We start from the raw sequence: 19037 nt of genomic DNA, 5'->3' as shown, positions 1-19037 counted from the left end.
TGCATCAATAGAGAAAAGAAAGCCTAATTTAAAATAGACCTAACTCTGAATTGTCACATTTTCTTTTACATTTTAAAACCATAATTATATCAGTAAAGTCAGCTTTAAAACAAAATCTTACTTTAAGCATCAATCGATTTTTATAAAATCTAAATTAAAATAGATTGGTTTCTGAATTATCACTTTTTTATAACTGTTTCACCTATAATTCTGTTGGTAAAGTTGCCTTTAAAACAACATCTACCTTTATACATACAGAGACACAACATCTAAATTAAAATAGACCTAACTAAATTATCACCTTTTTAAACTAAATATTTGTCGGGAAAGTCACCTTCATAACAAAACCTAATTTAATATGCATAAAATTGAAATATTTCAGCTATTGATTGTTGTGGTCATATAGCTTCTAATAGTAATTTCAGAATAACTTATCGTTGCATTAGAAACAATAATAGACACATCCATAAAATCTGTTCCCCAAATCAAAGGGATTATCTATAAACATGTAAATAAAGAGGTTTATTTAGAACGTGATGATTTTTCCTGTTACAATAATCATTTGCAACCATAAAGTGTAGCGTAGTAATTAGCTTTTAGACCCCACAATAAAAGACAGCTTCCCATTTTTTTGATTTTTTTTTTACATCCAACGGAAAAAGATTGGGAACCAGAAATGAGATGTTAAAGAGCTGCATGCAAATCCAGAGCTGTAGGTTATAGACCCCCCCCCCCCCCCCCCCACCCCCAGGTTGAGGCAATAGCCATGATATGTACTCTTGGATGTTAGGCACAAGTATAATTCCATATGTTTTACCTTTTCCTTGGGATTTATGTCTACGGATTCTTGGAGATATGTAACCAACTGAACTTTTTTTTGCAACTTGCACAGCTTTCTTATTGGTCATAATTTCTGAGGATGTAGCGTCATCAGTTGGCAAACATGACCTTTGAGCACCAGGAAGTGAATGCCGGTTGGTCATTTCTGAAGATGGCGAAAGTACATGAGGATCATGTTTGGCCGTAGATCGATATGTTTCCTTGAATGAGACGGGACGTGGAATGGGATGTGGCAATAATCTGTCCTCATTTGTTGCCTTCGATGATGTTGGAACAGTCAACCTACTGAATTTCCTAGACTCCAGCTTTTGCCCAGAGCAGACTGGACTTTTTGAACCACTGTTAAGCTTGTGGTTGGTCAAGACTTCTTCCTTGTTCTTTTTGGAAGTTTCTGTTTCTTGAAAACTGAATCCAAAGTTCAAAGGGTTTTGCAGAGCTTCAATGTAAGATTCACGGTAGCGACATTTCATCTCTTTGTGTTCTAAGTCTCTGTTTGACCTTCTGTTTAAGCATGGTGTGCAAGGTTCTGCAGAAAACCTTATTGTCCCTCCACATGCCCATGTGCCATTCACTGGAACCACTGAAGATGGAGGGTGTGCAGTCCTCTTAGCAGAACACTTTTCTTTAGAAAACATCATTAAATCTACATAATCCCCTTCAACATTTTCATTGTAAAGTTCACATACGTTTGGGGAGATCTTTCCAAATGTCACAGGTTGGTGGCTCAGACATTTCGCACTTTCTATCGGAGTTGAATTGGGGGTCATATTTTTATCACCTTTATTTTCAGAGTCTGGCTCGGAAGCCTTAAATAAACAATTAGTCTCCATTTCAGTCTGTAATGTCATCCCAGCAGGATCACAGTCATTCTGCATTTCCTGAACAGAACAGGTTTTGAGTCCAGATTCTAGTGCTACTTTGGCTTTAGTTATAAATTCAGGGTGTACTATTTTAGTCCAAAGCACTTTCACAACCCCATTCTCTGTGGCTAACAGGCAAGTGTGTAAAGGTGTGCCAGAACGTTCACTGTTTATCATTCCCAACCATTCTGCTGTAAATATATTGGTGTAGGAGACTTCTGCTACAAGCTTTTCCTCCACGCTGCAGAGGTCTTTGCTCAGGCATTTCAACACGATTCGTGTAGACTGTCTTCCAGCAGGCCGAATTTGTAGATAGAAATCGCCAGGGCGCAGAAGAAAGATGTTGAATGATGACAATTGTATCACTATCTTCTCGTGGAGACACAAAGGCCAGCCTTCATGACGGAACAGGAGACTTGAATATCTAACCTGGGGGGAAAGAACATACAAGCTGCATTAATAGAAAATTCACTGGAGCAAAATACTTATAAGTAACTTTGTCTGTGAGCTACTTAAGCAGGTTATTGGTAACATGGAGATGGCTATAAAACATGCCGGTTAGTGGACGATTAAACCAAAAGGGGCTTAATGCAGTCACCCAGTCCCCACCATCTGTGATCTTAACCCACAGGCTTCCAAAATGTCAATAGAGTTCCAACTGCATTGATACCCGCCTGACGATACGACCATAGTGGGCTGGATCTCGAATAACGATGAGTCCGAATACAGGAGGGAGATAGAGAACCTAGTGAAGTGGTGTAGCGACAACAATCTCTCCCTCAATGCCAGCAAAACTAAAGAGCTGGTAATTGACTTCAGGAAGCAAAGTACTGTACACACCCCTGTCAGCATCAACGGGGCCGAGGTGGAGATGGTTAGCAGTTTCAAATTCCTAGGGGTGCACATCTCCAAAAATCTTTCCTGGTCCACCCACGTCGACGCTACCACCAAGAAAGCACAACAGCGCCTATACTTCCTCAGGAAACTAAGGAAATTCGGCATGTCCACATTGACTCTTACCAACTTTTACAGATGCACCATAGAAAGCATCCCATCAGGCTGCATCACAGCCTGGTATGGCAACTGCTCAGCCCAGGACCGCAAGAAACTTCAGAGTCGTGAACACCGCCCAGTCCATCACACGAACCTGCCTCCCATCCATTGACTCCATCGACACCTCCCGCTGCCTGGGGAAAGCGGGCAGTATAATCAAAGATCCCTCCCACCCGGCTTACTCACTCTTCCAACTTCTTCCATCGGGCAGGAGATACAGAAGTCTGAGAACACGCATGAACAGACTCAAAAACAGCTTCTTCCCCACTGTCACCAGACTCCTAAATGACCCTCTTATGGACTGATTTCATTAACACTACACCCTGTATGCTTCATCCGATGCCAGTGCTTATGTAGTTACATTGTATATGTTGTGCTGCCCTATTATGTATTTTCTTTTATTCCCTTTTCTTCTCATGTACTTAATGATCTGTTGAGCTGCTCGCAGAAAAATACTTTTCACTGTACCTCGGTACACGTGACAATAAACAAATCCAATCCAATCCAATCCAATGAGGAAGCTGTTGTAACAGGTTTTGGTTAATTTCATTCATTTTAAACTCAGCTCGCCGGTGATGTCTGTGTACTCAGGCTGATTAAGTAAGATACATTACTTGACAACACGAGGATTTTGCATATTCACATGCTAATGTTTAAAGAGCTTAATTCCAAGACATATATGCGCTTGTGGCTATGTACATTATTCTTTTTCTGGGTCAGTGTGACCAATAGGGAGGATGAATAAGACAAAGAACACCAGGTTTAATTGGAGGTTGAGGAAATGTTCCTATTCATGTAACCAGTAGACTTTTAAGTGCAAGGCGCTATTATTGATTAATGAAAACAAAATGTTAACATAGGACCTTTGATCATTGCAATGTGGGGACTCTTATACCGTAGTGTAAATATCCATGTGCTGTTCCCCCAGTTTAAATGAAGCAGTATTTGCACCACGGATGCACCTAATTATTATACAAGACAAAAGCATTTGACAATCTTTTCTTAGCTGGGATTACTGCCCTGGACATTTTTTAAAAATAAAAATTGCCTGTAACTCTTGGTTTCAATTGAATTGATTTTTCTGTGCCCAAATTAAAAGTGTAACAAAAATATAAGACAAGAGTTTCCATTACTTTGTGCTGATTTTACCAATGAAATTCGTCAGAAAATCAGCCAAACCAATTATCAAGGAATTTTAAAAGCTGGTTTACTTTGAGCATAAATCGAGTTCCATAAGCTTTAATGCTAGTTCAAAAAACATTGCATTAGAAGCCAATCTTCAACCATAAATGCCCCCAGTTCAACATCATGGCAAATTTCCACTCATTTGCAACCATTCAAGAAGGCTCTTCAAATTAAGCTTTTTTTTTAAGTTCACAGACAATAATATTTTAAAACTTCTTAAAAATTAGAAAATATTTGACTTCTGGTGGCGGCCATGGAGTGAGTGGTCGCACATTCGGTGGTTCCCGCTCAAGGAGGATTTTGTTGTTCCTTCCCCATCCATTTGGGGGTCTTTTTCAGGGTGAAAAGTGTGTGAGTGACCAGGGAAGGTGATACTCCTCTGGTGAGTCTTGTGCATGGATCAGAGGATGAGAAGTGCTACAAGAAAGAGAGGGCAGTTGGAGCAGGGCAGTTCTGTAGTGCGCCACAGGTCAAGATGGCAGAGGGCAAGGGGGCAGCACTGCCCACCCAGTGGTCAAAGGACCAACTGGTGGAGTTTTTAAATAATACTTTTGAGCAGCAGAGGAAGGAGCCTCGGTGAAGCTGATGTAGCAGCTCAGAGCAGCGATTGAGAAAGTGGGGTAGAGGCTGAAGGCTCAGGGCCTGGCGATTCAGAAGGTGGAGGAGGCAGTGGGGGAACATGAGCAGCGGATGGCCTCTCTGGCAGTGCAGTTGGGGATGGTGGTGGGCAGCCAGAAAAGGCTGGGAGAGAAGTTGGAGGATCTTGAGAATCACTCCACATGATAGAATTTAACGATCGTCGGGATGCCCGAAGGTAGAGAGCAGACAAGTATGTAGCAAGAATGTTGGAGCTGTTGCTGGGGAAGGGGGCCTTTGATCGGCTCCTCGAGGCGGATCGGGCGCACAGGGTGCAGAGGAGAAGGGAGGCGCCGAGGGCGATGGTGGTGCGGTTGCACTGCTTCTTGGACAAGGAGAAGATTTTGCAGTGGGAAGGCAGACTAGCAGGTGCACCTGGGAAGGGAGTGTACCTGAACATGCGCTGGAGTGTGGTGACTAGGGGATTTTCACAGTAACTTCATTGTAGTGTTAACGTCAACGTATTTGTGACAATAATAATAATATTCTTTATTATTGTCACAAGTAGGATTACATTAACACTGCAATGAAGTCACCATGAAAATCCCCTAGTCGCCACATTGTGGCACCTGTTCGGGTACACAGAGGGAGAATTCAGAATGTCCAATTCACCTAACAAGCATGTCTTTCGGGATTTCTGGGAGGAAACCGGAGCACCCGGAAGAAACCCACGCAGACACAGGGGAGAGCATGCAATCTCTGAACAGACAGTGACCCAAGCCGGAATCGAACCTGGCGTTGTTGAATTTGATAAATTATTATTGGTTGGGCTGCAAACATTGCGATGGTGAGGAAATGGGCCACGGAAGAGAGGTCTGTTTGAGAACGGACGAGTGGAGACGACATCGTGTAGGGGGATGTGCTTGAGAGCTTTGTTGTTGGCGCCTCTGCCGGTCTCGCCAGCTAGGTATTCTGTTTGTCCAGTGGTGGTGGCGGCTCTGAGGGGTAGGCAGCATTTGGGGTTGGAGGGAATGTCATTGTGGGTGCCTATTTGCGATAATTATAGGTTTGTGCCGGCGAGCCTGGATGTGAGGTTTTAGAGGTGGCGGCAGGCGGGGATTGAGTGCTTCAGGGACTTATTTATGGAGGGCAAATTTGTGGGACTGGAGAGTTGGAGGAATTGTTTGAGTTGCCTAGTGGAATTGGTTTAGGTATCTGCAGGTTCAGGTTTTTGTGAAGAGAGAGGTGTCACCTTTCCTGAGGTTGCTGTCTCCGGTGCTGCAGGATAAGCTTCTGTCAGAGGACGAAATAGGGGAGGGGAAGGTTTTGGATATTTACAAGGAACTGATGGAGTGGGAGGGTGCCCAGGTGGAGGATGTTAAGCACAAGTGGGAGGGCAGTTGGGAGAGAAGCGGGGGGCTGGGGCATGGGCTGAAGCATTCAGGAGGGAGAATGCGTCCTCGTTGTTTGCGAGGTTAAGTTTAAAGTGGTGCATAGGGCCCATATGACAGTGGCGAGGAGAGCAGTTCTTTTGAGGGGGTGGAGGATAGGAATGGACGGTGCACAGGGGAACCGCAAATCATGTTTTGGGCATGTCCAAGACTGAGGGGGGTTCTGGGGATGGGGGTGGCCCTGCGTACAGAGATGGCGATATTTGTGGTGTCGGAAGATCTGGGAGTGCAGGGGGTTGGTGGGGGTGGGGTGAGGAGAGGCCGATGTAATGACCTTTGCTTCCCTGATAGCCCAAAGACAGATTTTGCTATGTCAGAGGGACTGGGAGCCCCGAAGGCAGAGGTGTGGGTGAGCGACAAGGCAGAATTCCTACTGTTCGAGAAAATCAAGTTCGTTCTGAGAGAGTCGGTAGAAGGGTTCACTCAGAAGTGGAAGCCGTTCATCCATTTCTTCAAGGAGGATTGAGTGGTCAGTGAGGAGGGGGGGGGAGGGCTTTCGGGGTATGGGTAAAGGAGGTTAAAAAGAGGAAGGTGGAGGGCAGCACGGTGGCGCAGTGGGTTTGCACTGCAGCCTCACGGCGCCGATGTCCCAGGTTCGATCCCGGCTCTGGGTCAGTGTTATGGGCCAGGGTTTAGAGAACCCCAAAGTGTGTCATGGAGTTCACCTGACCCAGAACTTTCAATAGATTATGGTTATGGGGAGCACACGGGCCCACTCTGCATGTGTGATGCAACAGAGATGTACAGTACTTTTAAATTAAAACACTTTATTTATGAAACCAGTTAACACTTTATAAACCCACAGTAAACATCTTAACAACTATCAACATCAATAAATCCCCCAAAGAATACAGTCCTCTCTAAGTAACTCTTAATATTTCCTTGCAGCGTCCATAAGACAAAATGAACCCTTTTTACAGAAAGACATCAGGTTTAACTTCACTACTGAGAACAGTTACCACTTTGAAATCACCAAATGAACATTCGTAAGCTTGCAGAGATTCATACAAATCTTGCTCTGACTGCAGCTTCTCCAAATCTAAAACAAAACTAAATGGACCCTGTAGCTGACAGCCCAAAGTGAAAGTAAAAGCAGACAGACAGCCTAGCTCCACCCACACTCTGACATCACTGATAAACACCCATTTCTTAAAGGTACATCCATTACAGCTATTTTATAAATCCCCATTTCTTAAAGGTACTCTTACATGACAACTACCCGTGTGGGGTTTGTACATTCTCCCCGTGTTTGCGTGGGTTTCGCCCCCCAAAACCCAAAAAGATGTGCAGGTTAGGTGGATTGGCCACGCTAAATTGCCCCGTAATTGGAAAACAATGAATTCGGTACTCTAAATTTAAAACAAAGAAAAAAGAAAAAAAGGGGAAGGTGGAATGTGATTGGGGGCTGGTGTCAGAAGGGCTGGATGGTTGGGGTTGTTGGGTGGGTTGGTGTGATGGTTTGTTGTTGCTCTTTGGTTGTTCTTTTGATATTTTGTACAATTATATTTTGACTTGAATAAAAATATTTAGAAAAATATTTTAAAATATTTAATTTGCTCAGAAACTGGTTATTCTACATCAATGAAACTAGTAAATGCTTCAGTTTAATTAGTTTAAGTCATTTTCAATGTTTCCGTAAACTAGTCATGCTTACTAAAAATGCTTATTTATTGTGTTAAACCCATTTATGGATGTGCTTATTAAATTGCTCCTGGTTACTTCGCAGAAATATATCAAGAAATATATTTACTCCAAAGACACAGTAAATAATTTCACTCTATTATGCTGCCAATATCTCGTGGAAGATTTGTGTTTTTGTAAATGAGATTGAGTAGAAACTTGAAATATTGACCAAGTTCTTCTGGTCTTCAGATAGTCACAGACGGGACCTACCTCCCAAGATGCACCATGGGGGCCCTTGGAAGTGCAATTTTTCCAAGAAGGTTGCCCGAGTACATTGAACTTCTTATGGGTAATTCCACTGATCGCTAGGACTCCACAAAGAAGTCTACAAATCTGAGTTAGACTCAGAGGCGTTGGACCGTTCTGACTTACTTACTTGAATAGTTAACCAGGAAATGTTGGACAGAAAAGTCCTAGATTAACTCCTGGGTAACTATACAACCAACCACCACCATCTCAACTCCACCCTCAACCTCTTAACTCCCTCCCCTAATGCCCTGCCTCACACTGCCTCCCCCTCTGACCCCACAGCTCCCTCCTGACTACTCACCTGACACCCAACAGGACCTGACTAGCCCTCCCCTGACTCAACATCAACACTGAACCCAACCGTCACCCTATTCACTCACCCACACCAACCCCTTAAACATCCTGTCCCCTTAGCAACACCTCACCCAACCTACCTCCTTACTTTACACACCCCACCCATGGAAAACATTGATGGATTGACAGCTAGGCTCTCTGATCTATACTGTCAATTTAACAATAACAGCTTATTCAAGACAAAGAGATTTTAAGTACTTTCAGTTTCAGATATTGATACTTTAAAAGTGTTGGATGATTGACACGTATTAAGTTGTAGTTAAAATGTGTTTTTTTTAAAAGAAAGTGGAAAGTTATTGATGAATGACTTTTTTTTTTTACACATTCTACTGTCACTTTGGGGTTAATTCCCGTACCAGCCTCCCCGAACAGGCGCCGGAATGTGGCGACAAGGGGCTTTTCACAGTAACTTCATTGAAGCCTACTCGTGACAATAAGCGATTTTCATTTCATTTAATTTCATTCATTTTATTTCATTTTCATTTCATTTCCTCCATACAGTGTATAGTGGCTGAATGGGCATGGAGGTCCTGTAGCTTGGCAAAGGTGACATGAGGGGCCATTGGGTGTGGGCAGCAGGCATATCTTGGCAATAATGAAAACTTTTTGAGCTTAACCTTCCAAATGTTTGCTCCGGCAGACAACAGATTGTGCTGCCTTTGAGACGCTGTAAACAATGATTCATTAAAAAATGTCTGACTCAATGCGGAAGACTAGAACATGCCTACCTCTGTCATGGAGCTGGCAAGGTCGGCAGTGCAGGATGCAGGCTCACTGATCAAACCAGCCCGCACCCTTAAAAGGCACTCCCTAAAATCAGAAACTTGGTGAATGGGGTAGGGAATCATGGAATCGGGTTCTTCCTGCCATTTTTAAAAGGCTTCCAAGTCCTCCTGACTCTGCGACAATCCAGCCCCTCATGATCCACCATGTAATGGGGCCAAAGCTAGGGGAACAGAACAATCAACACTGAAGTAATGAGGATTGATCTTAGTTCAGCAGCAGACAGTATTAAGGGATGTGTCAAATCGGCTACTTTGGAAGGTGACTTTCCCGTGCAGATAGATGTATAGCATTTAATTGCACTGCCCCCCCAAAAAAGAATGGCCATAAATGAGGAGAGGGGAATGTGCAACAAGAGCTGGGTGTCCTGAAACACCAGTCACTGAAGGTAAGCACGCACATACAGAAGGCGGTAAGAATGGCGAATGTCACGTTGACCTTCATAGCGAGAGAATTCAAGTAGAAGATCAGGGATGTCTTGCTGAAATTGTACAGGGCCTTGGTGAGGCCACACCTGAAATGCTATGTGCGGTTTTGGGCTCCTGATCTGAGGAAGAATGTTCTTGCTCTAGTTGGAGATCAGCGAAGGCTTACTGACTGATTCCTGGGATGACAGAACATGATTTCCCAGTTCAGCATTTGCGATTCGAACCTGTGCCCCCAGAGCAGAACCCTGGGTCTCTGGATTACTAGTCCAGCGACAATACAACTATGCCACTGCCTCCTCCTGTGCTGATAATTTGCTTATGTAGCTTCCTCTTAAATGCATCTATGCTTCTTGCCTCAAGAGAAACTGAGCTCCACATTCTGAGCACTTTTCTCACAATTGCAACAAGACCAGGCAGAAGATCAAATCTGAAATGACATGCTGTGAGTCGTTAAGTAAAAGAGGACACAAATTTAAGACAGACAATGGACAGACAACCACAGAAACTAACAGAGGGAACACATAATAGTAAAGTCTTGTGGCATTTGTGGACAGTTTGTTTATGATGATTGCCTGGCTGAAATAAACCTCCTCTGAGTTTGCAGAAAAATGGTTTCAAGAAAAGGATCTCCATAAATAACACAGCCCTGAAATTGAATAAGCAATTGCGCTGTAGAATTGTTAGTGCACATCCACCATCTGTTGCAGTTTTTCCTATTCTGAATCAGGCTACACTGTGGGAAGATAAAGCATTGTATCCAAATATCTGTGCCTTCTGCTAAAATAATACTTTCAGTCGTATATTCAGATAGCCGATTTGGTGAATTTGTAAAAAAATGTGCTTCGGCTACCAGAGGGCAACATAGGTTACTTCAAACTGACCTCTTTGACTCAGCTTTTGATAATCTGCCTCAATGTCTCCTTATGTGGCTCAGTGTTTTATTGCAATAAAAGCACAAAATGTACACGTTGTTGTTGGGATTTAAAGCCAAATTCTCATTTTGTGGCCTGCACTCTCTCGACTGTTTAAGATCTGAGAGTAAAGGATTGGGATCATGAAATAGAGCAACAAAAGCAGAATGTTCTGGAAACGCAGCGCAGAATCATCAGGGTCAAAACGAGAAAAAGAAAGCCGATAATATAAATGGAACCTTCATCAGAAGCCAGAAGGTTTGAGGTGGGTTTGTGCCAATGTGGACTCCTGGCACAGTTCAACAGACCGCAGTGCTAAATGTGCCCAACGGATTAGAGTTTGAGCAGAATTAGCATGCAGATGCAATGCTCGTTTTATCTTGCACACGATACAAAGTTCTGTTAATCTGTAACATTTTGGCAAGCATGAACTCACTGTCACAAGCTAAAATGTATTGACTTCCAGAGGGGAAAATGGAGAGCTAATATTCAGTCAATGAAAATTACTGCTAAGACTGAAGAATCATTTCGGGCAATACTTTTCAATTCTGTGTTTTGGAAAAAAATGGCAACGTTCCGAATCACAGTCATGGATTCATATTCCCCAAGGAGAAGTGAGGCCTCTTTCCAACAGACACGGCAAATAAACTCTCGCTTTGCTACAGTTGAGAGTGGCTTTGGACTGAACATTCGCGATAAACAATTATATTTCTGTGGTGCATCGATAGAAAAACAAATAAATCATATGGATGCTGCACAGTTATTATCATCATGTTGTGTCGGAACAGTGTAGAAATTCATTTCCAAGTGACCAGCTGTCTATCCCACCAACAATGTCTGCATTCAGCATTCCTCTGGTCATGGGCCAGAACACAAGTGCTTTTCTAACACACCCACCTCTCGTTCACAAAGAAATAGGGTGAATGGTAGAGGAGGTAATAAATCTGTAGGTTGTTCACTTTGGAGCTAAACATTTTTTGCCTCCGTTAGACGTTAAGGATCATAATGCCAAAAGTAGCTTAGGTCAATCTCAATCAATTCAGGCATCCGCAACTCAAAAGGAAACCTAATTTCAAGGCAGGCACTAATTTGACAGGCACGGTTAAAGAGGTCGCATTGCAGAGACTGTAAGAAAAGGAAATAACAGCCTGCAGCGAAGGCTGTTTACATGCTGTGGAAGCACTTTGTTAGCACAATGTGTGGGTACACTTTCCTTACATTTGGCTGGTGCCATAATTGAACTGAAAATGTTGCTGTAAAGATGAAAAGTGAAAAAAGGGACTCTGACCGCACAGGACCATTATCTGTCACTTTGTTTTCAAAGGAAGAGTTAAAGCAACATTGTCTTCTGGTATGACAATGCAATATGGTTTTTGGTTGCATTGCGCCATTTTGAGCAGTGTTACAAGAGGCAAGGTAAAATCGCCATAGTCCCAGATGGCTATAGGCTGCTTTCCCCCTGGCAGGGAGAGCTGGCTGGTGGTGATTTAACCTGAGGATCACCACACCTCAGGTGAGGGGCAAGGTTCAGAAGGCAGGGCCATCATGAATAACCTCAGCCGGTACGGGAATTGATCCCGCGCTGCTGGCCTTGTTCTGCATCATAAATCAGCTGTCTAGCCCATTGAGCCAATCGGCCCCCCCAAAAATATGCTTTTTGAAATGACAATTTCTAATTTTGTCTTTTCCTGGCTAGACTTTTAAAAAAACTGGGACCTTCTCCAGACAATGTCAAAACTGGCCAGACTGCTGCAATGCACACACCAAGTGGAATGAAAACAGACACTCACTCCCTGGGAGACCCCATCCCTGATTCGCACCATCCTGAGACTTTGTAAATGTATCGGAGATGAGATATCAAAATGTTATTTGCTGTTCTGAAACAATAATTGCAGAAGGCATGAACTAGTCGAATTTCTCTGGAATATACACCCAAGAAGGTACTTTGATTGCCCTTACCAAGCAAGAGAAAGATGAACAAAAGTCATGCCATACTGAACCCAGGCTGTTTGAAACTGTGCGCTGTCTGTCTGTCTCTCTCTCTCTCAGAAAAGACATGTTCAGTTTGCAAAGTAACCAATCTAAGAAGGCAAATCTACCACAAACCAAGATCTTTTTAGAAGAAAATGTGGAGATCTGTTCCCTGCAACCACATCCAGTAGGACAACTCAACAAAACAGCTGCAAAAACATTGCGTCAAGACCAACAAAGAAACAGCTAACCCTATAACTCCTTCATCTTATCTTTCATGAACTGTAAAAATTCCTGTCGACCTCTCCTCTTATTCTGTCATCTGTACTGGTGTGTGTGTGTGTGGGTGTAGACAAATTCAAGTAATGTATCAATGGTGGTTGTAATAAACTTATCTTGTTCTTTGTTTAACCTAAGAAAACCTATCTGACTAATTCTTTACAACATAAAGTGTAAATTGTGGCACTCTTACAGGAATGGCAAAGGAAATCCTCTCTAAATATACAAAAAAAAACCTGTTATGATCAACCTGGAGTGGGAAAATAGAGGGGTAATTTCACCCCTCCTCACATGGATGTTACAATATGCATTGTCCTACAATGTAACCTTCATCGTACACTGCGATTTAACAAGCTATCGGTGGAGCTTGCCAAGTAATCTTTTGTTCCAAGATGCTAAACGTCACCTTGTGAAACATCGGCTGTTTAATTTGCATTGACTTTAACTATATGCACACTGTAACTTAGATGGAGGATATCGCTTCCCTCCAATTTCATATCCTATTTTACTAGTCTTAATATCTTTCTTGCCACTTTGTTGTAAAAAATGAGCCACGTTTATTTATAGCAAAAACAAATGCATGAGAGTACTAAACATCCTGATATTTTGCATTATCAAAGCAATTTTCACTGAGTGAACTTTTTCAGCTTTTAATGATGTCTCTGTTGTTTAGATTGGCATGAATATTCTGGCCTCTAACATGTCAAGGCTTATTTGGGACAAAACCTGAGTCTGGAGCTATTTCTTTATTCAAGTAGAAAATTAAACTTGATAAAATTTAAAGTGCATACCTCAGACTCAAGAATTGCATTTACTTCAGTTATTGATCAGATACTAGGGCTAACAGGAAAAAGTGAATTACATTTATCATAACTCCATTACTTTTACAATCTGGTCATCACACATTCCAGGTAAAGCTTTTAGTTTGTCTTGAGCCTGAAAAGCAACAGTACTACTAATCTGCTGTTATGCACTCATCCAGTTATCACTGTGTTAAGAATTTCAGGTGACTTGTTAATTGAAAATTGAATTAAGTTTATTGAAACACATAGGGCTGGATTCTCCATTATTGGGACTATGTCCCCACGCCAGCGTCAAAACGGTAGAGTTTTACGCCAGAAAAACTTGGTCCATAGTGGCACGAATTCCAAGCCCTGCTAGCAGGGACCCGGAGTAGATCTTGCAGCTTTTGCTGCAGATAGGAGCTCCCACACTTCCAGGTTGGAGGCCGCGCATGCGCAAGGCGGCGGCGGCGGGCGCGCGGGGCTCGACCCACAAAAGAGAACACCCCGATCTGCTGTGCGCCCGACACTCAACCCCCACACAAGCACTCCCCGGCCGCCTATAAGGCCCCCCCCCCGCCTCTGATCCACCTGCCCCTGAGCAGGGCGGCTGCACGTGAGTACCTCGACCGGCTGGAGCACATTAGTAGTTCCATGCCATCGGGACTTTGGCCAGTTGGGGGCAGGGAATGGCTGAGCGGGCCTCTGCCAATGGCCCCAGGTAGGTCCCAGGTGGCGGGACGTACTCTGGCATACTTCGGGGCTCGCACAATCGGTGAACCGGCTGCAGTCCCAATTTCTGGCAGGAACATGGATTCTCTGCCCCTGCGCCGGCTGCGATTTTGGCGTGAGGGTGCGGAGAATCCGGCCCAGAGCTTTCCATAGAATCCCTACAGTCCAGAAGGAGGCCATTCGGCCCATCGTGTCTGCACCGACCCTCTGAAAGAGTACCCTACCTAGGCCCACTCCCCATAGTAGCCCCGTAACCCAACTTAACCTGCACATCTTTGGACGCTAAGGTGCAATTTTAGCATGGCTAATCCACCTAACCTGTACAATGTTGGATACAAACCGAGGTAATTGGGGTTGGGAGGTGGGGGGTAGGCAAAATCCGTTTATACTCTTTGAAAAGGCTCAGCAGGAGTTTATGGTCTGTTACGAATGTGAAATGTCGGCTGTAGACATATGGGTGGAATTTTCTTACCCCAAAAGTAACAGCCAACCCTTCCTTTTTGATTTGAGAATAGCATCTTTCCTCATCTGCCAATTTGATTTGATTTGATTTGATTTATTATTGTCACATGTATTACTATACAGTGAAAAGTATTGTTTCTTGCATGCTGTACAAACAATGCATACCGTACATAGGGAAGAAAGGAGAGACTGCAGAATATAATGTTACAGTTATAGCAAGGTGTAGAGAAAACTTAATACGAAGTTGATCCATTCAAAAGTCTGATGGCAGTAGGGAAGAAGCTGTTCTTGAGTCGGTTGGTACGTGACCTCGAACTTTGGTATCTTTTTCCTGACGGAAGAAGTTGGAAGAGAGTATGTCCGGGGTGCGTAGGGTCCTTAATTATGCTGGTTGCCTTTCCGAGGCAGCGGGAATTGTAGACAGAGTCAATGGATGGGAGGCTGGTTTGCATGATGGATTGGGCTACATTCACGACCTTTTGTAATTTCCTACGGTCTTGGGCAGAGCAGGCTCCATACCAAGCTGTGATACAACCAGAAAGAATGCTTTCTATGGTGCATCTGTAGAAGTTGGTGAGAGTCGTAGGTGACATGCCAAATTTCCTTAGTCTTCTGAGAAGGTAGAGTCATTGGTGGGCTTTCTTAACTATAGCGTCGGTATGGGGAGACCAGGACAGGTTGTTGGTGATCTGGACACTTAAAAACTTGAAGCTCTCGACCCTTTCTACTTCGTTCCCATTGATGTAGACAGGGGCATGTTCTCCACTACGCTTCCTGAAGTCGTGACAATCTCCTTCGTCTTGCTGGCATTGAGGGAGAGATTATTGTCGTTGCACCAGTTCACCAGATTCTCTATCTCATTCCTATACTCTGCCAAGGATCTGGATGCATATCGTTCCAGCAATGGGAAAGGACTGCCCCTACTCCATATGTTAATACCAGCTTTATTGACCATTAGTTTATAGTCCACGCAAAGGCAGACCAACTTGTCGGGTTTGAGGATGGTGACTACTGGTGTAGCCCACTCTGCAAATTGGTTGTATTATCCCTAGGCTCTCTAACTGCTTGAGTTTGGTCTCTCCTTTAGTAGGTAAAGCATATTGGACTGGCCATACCCTGAAATATTTGGATAGGGCATCATGGTCTACATAGATCGTTGCCCTTGATTCCTTTTTTCCACCAGGACCTTCTTGGAATACCTCGGGGTATTTGCTAATCACCTTGTACAGTTCACTGCTTCATAGTTTAAAAACGTGTATCCAGTTTAGATGGATCCTCAGGGGTCAGTCTCTGCCCAAGGGGCTGGTTACTGGTACTCGTGCAATTATGAACCCGAGTCAGGCCGTTTGCTACCCGTAGGTTATCGGGGTTATAGTGGTCCCCATAATCTTCAAAGGATCCCCTGTATATTGCCCAAACTGGCCCTGGTGTCTGGCAGGCCTAGGGGAAAGATGTCCATCCTGTGATGCTAGAAGGTCTGTTCTCCGATGATAGAGATGGCAGCTCTCGTATTCACCTCCATTTCTAGTGAATGACCATTGGCCAAGAGTGTTACCTTTATCGGGGACACCTTAGATGTGGCGATCCATTTTAGTTACATTGTTTTGTCCTCTACAGGCTGATAGATTTGCAAGACCCGGCTCTGAAATGGCGTTGGCTTCTGGCCTGGGCGGGATGCCTGCTGCTGATTCGGAAAGTCTTGCCTGGGCCGTATCCTTTGGCCACACTTACAGCTGACACTTGCAGTCTAGAGGATTGCCAAATCCTTCCAGGGTTATCCAACCATCTTTTGTGATGCCAGAATGTTGTGGCTGTATGTTGAGCTGGTCGTGGATGTGGTACGTGGGAGTCTTCACTGGGAATTCTGGATTTTCTATATGAGGGCCCTCCCTATCCGCCCCCCCCCCCTTCCTCCCGTCATCTCCCCCACCCCCACCCTCCCCCGGCCTGAGAATGCGACTGTCCATCATCCCTTGGAGTTCTGAGGTCCCTTTCTCAGCGTTTTCCAAGAATAATGCTAATTCTATAGCCCTTATGAGTTATACGATGGGTCCTGCCAAGAATTTGTTTTTTTTATCGTGACATTATTGATCCCACATCCAAGCCGGTTGCGCATCATCTCAGTCAGGAATGGGCCAAACTCACAGTATTTGGCCAGCTTCCTTAATCTAGTCAGGAATTCAGTCACAGGTTCCCCAGAGTCCTCCCAGCCGTGTTGAATTCGCAATACTGGAGGATTACGGACGGCTTTGGGTCGTAATATGTCTTTACTTTGAACGTTTTAGTGTTAGAGGCTGCACGATAAGTTACACTCTTAATAATGGTAAATGTCGGAGCCCCATGTGCTGTCAAAAGGATTACTTTAGGTCTGTTATCCCTTCTATGCCATTGGCGCAGAAGGAGCGGCGCATGCGTTCAGCATACTGGGGCCAGTCCTCTACATCCGCATCATAACGCTCAAGCTTCCCAAATAAGGGCATTTTATTTCTGGGTTTTTCTTTTCGCTTTGCCTCCAGCCAGAGATGTCGCCTGGAAATATCGAAAAGACTGCTCAGAATCCCAAGCTTGATCCTCATTGCCAGTGTAATAATTCTGGGTGGCGCAGAGGTCGAACTGGTTTATTTTAAACTGAAACTAAATCCGCTACTGCGGCACATAAACCCAGGACGATCGGGAACTGCTGGTCTGAGTCTGGGAGCTACATTTAAAGGTCCCGCTTACAAGTCCTTGCTTGTTGAGCCTCTGCCCGCTCACCATGGGAACTCGTATTCTACGAAGCCCACGGGGATATCAATCAGCGATCCTCTGCAGTCAGTGTGAGGGTTATCACAGTGACCTCAGAAGGTTTAACCCTATTTCTGTAATGTCGGTCCAATTTTGACCTCTTGGCAAGGAAGGAGCAAACTCATTTCAGCAAACCATGGGGGGCACAGTTTATGTTCCTCTGTTGCACGCCAATTCTGGCACTTAGAGCTGCTCCCTCCTGGGTGCATCAGAATGGATACAAATTAGCCCAGTGTCTGTCTTCAAGCTTAACTCACATGCAACTGCAGAGAGGCCCCAAGGCCTCAGGCCTCATCATTAGGGTGAACTGATGGTGTCTCTTGTGCCTTCATAGAATCCCTACAGTGCAGAAGGAGGCCATTAGGCCCATCGAGTCTGCACCGGCCTTTGGAAAGAGTACCCTACTTAAGCCCATGCCTCCACCCTATCCCCATAACCCAGTAAGCCCATCTAACCTTTTGGACACGAAGGGGCTATTTAGCATGGTCAATCCACTTAGCCTGCACTTCTTTGGATTGTGGGAGGAAACCGGAGCACCCGGAGGAAACACATGCAGACACGGGGAGAAAGTGCAAACTCCACACAGACAATCAACTGAGGCCGGGTTTGAACCCTGGTCCCTGGAGCTGTGAGGCAGCAGTGCTAACCACTGTGCCACCGAGATGCATTTATGCCAAACAAAGGTGTGGAGTTTTAATGTGTACTCTTTTTGAACAAATATGAGGTTTTACTTTCAAACTTCACAATGCTGCCAGTTTGTTTATTTGTTGAATTTCAATTTCATAAATGTTTCTCCCAAAGTGTACATTACCTGAACGTACCGACTATTTACAAACTAAATGCGATTATGTGATCAACAGTAAATTCCAGATGCAGTGTGTGGTGATATACATCACTGTAAGTACACAAAGGGTTAATGTACATACACTACACCTAGCTAGACACTAGAGGGAACACCAGAGACATGACACACAGACAGTCAACCAATAGGTCAGTAAGATAGGATACGTCCAATGGGCATTCACGATACACACAGAGGTGACACTACCACAGGAGGGCATTACACCAACCCATATTAAAGGACACATCACACATGCTCAGTCTCTTTCCAGTGGAGACTCTCAGTGAGTACAGACACAGGGTTGATTGAACATCACTCCCACCACATGGATTGTAGCAGACTGGTTCGTCAGTCTGAGTAGCTGTAGCAGGATTAACAGTAGCGTCGAATCCAAGTAGGAGAATTGTTCATTGTTTAATAAACGTGTTAAAGCTATCTCCAAGTCTGAACCTTCCTTTGTCAGAGTGCACACCAAGGAAGCAGCTTATGTTACGTCAAGAGCATAACAAAACACAGTGGAGCCCTGAGGGGAAACAGTTCACAAAACAAATAATATAATCCGCAATCACTCTCCAAACAAGGATCTGACTAGAATGTGCACCATGTGGAGCAGTTCCGTCTTTCCCAGTTGACCATAAGGGAATATTCTAGCCATTCCCGCCAGTGGGTTCTTCTGGTCCCGCCAACTAAAATACCCCACCACGGATTCCCCAGTCGTGGAGGATACATCAACAGAAACCCCACTGAAGATCCCAAAGCCGGCCAATCGGGGGCCACGCCTGCCACCACGAAACACGCTGAGGGGAGTTTGGA

General features: G+C 44.3%; 1 protein-coding gene across 3 annotated transcripts in view; it reads right to left on the bottom strand.

Moving 5' to 3' along the window:
• Positions 1–19037, bottom strand: part of LOC140428312 (pleckstrin homology domain-containing family G member 4B-like) — a 263637-nt gene that overhangs the window by 137462 nt on the left and 107138 nt on the right. For all 3 annotated transcript variants that reach the window (XM_072514651.1, XM_072514650.1, XM_072514649.1), the window contains exon 3: positions 818–2129. In XM_072514651.1, the coding sequence (XP_072370752.1) occupies positions 818–2129 (1312 nt within the window). The remainder of the gene's footprint in view (positions 1–817; positions 2130–19037) is intronic.

Source organism: Scyliorhinus torazame, chromosome 8 (assembly GCF_047496885.1).
Source record: "Scyliorhinus torazame isolate Kashiwa2021f chromosome 8, sScyTor2.1, whole genome shotgun sequence".
Classification (NCBI taxonomy): Eukaryota; Metazoa; Chordata; class Chondrichthyes; order Carcharhiniformes; family Scyliorhinidae; genus Scyliorhinus; species Scyliorhinus torazame.
This window is presented reverse-complemented; position numbering and strand designations above follow the sequence as displayed.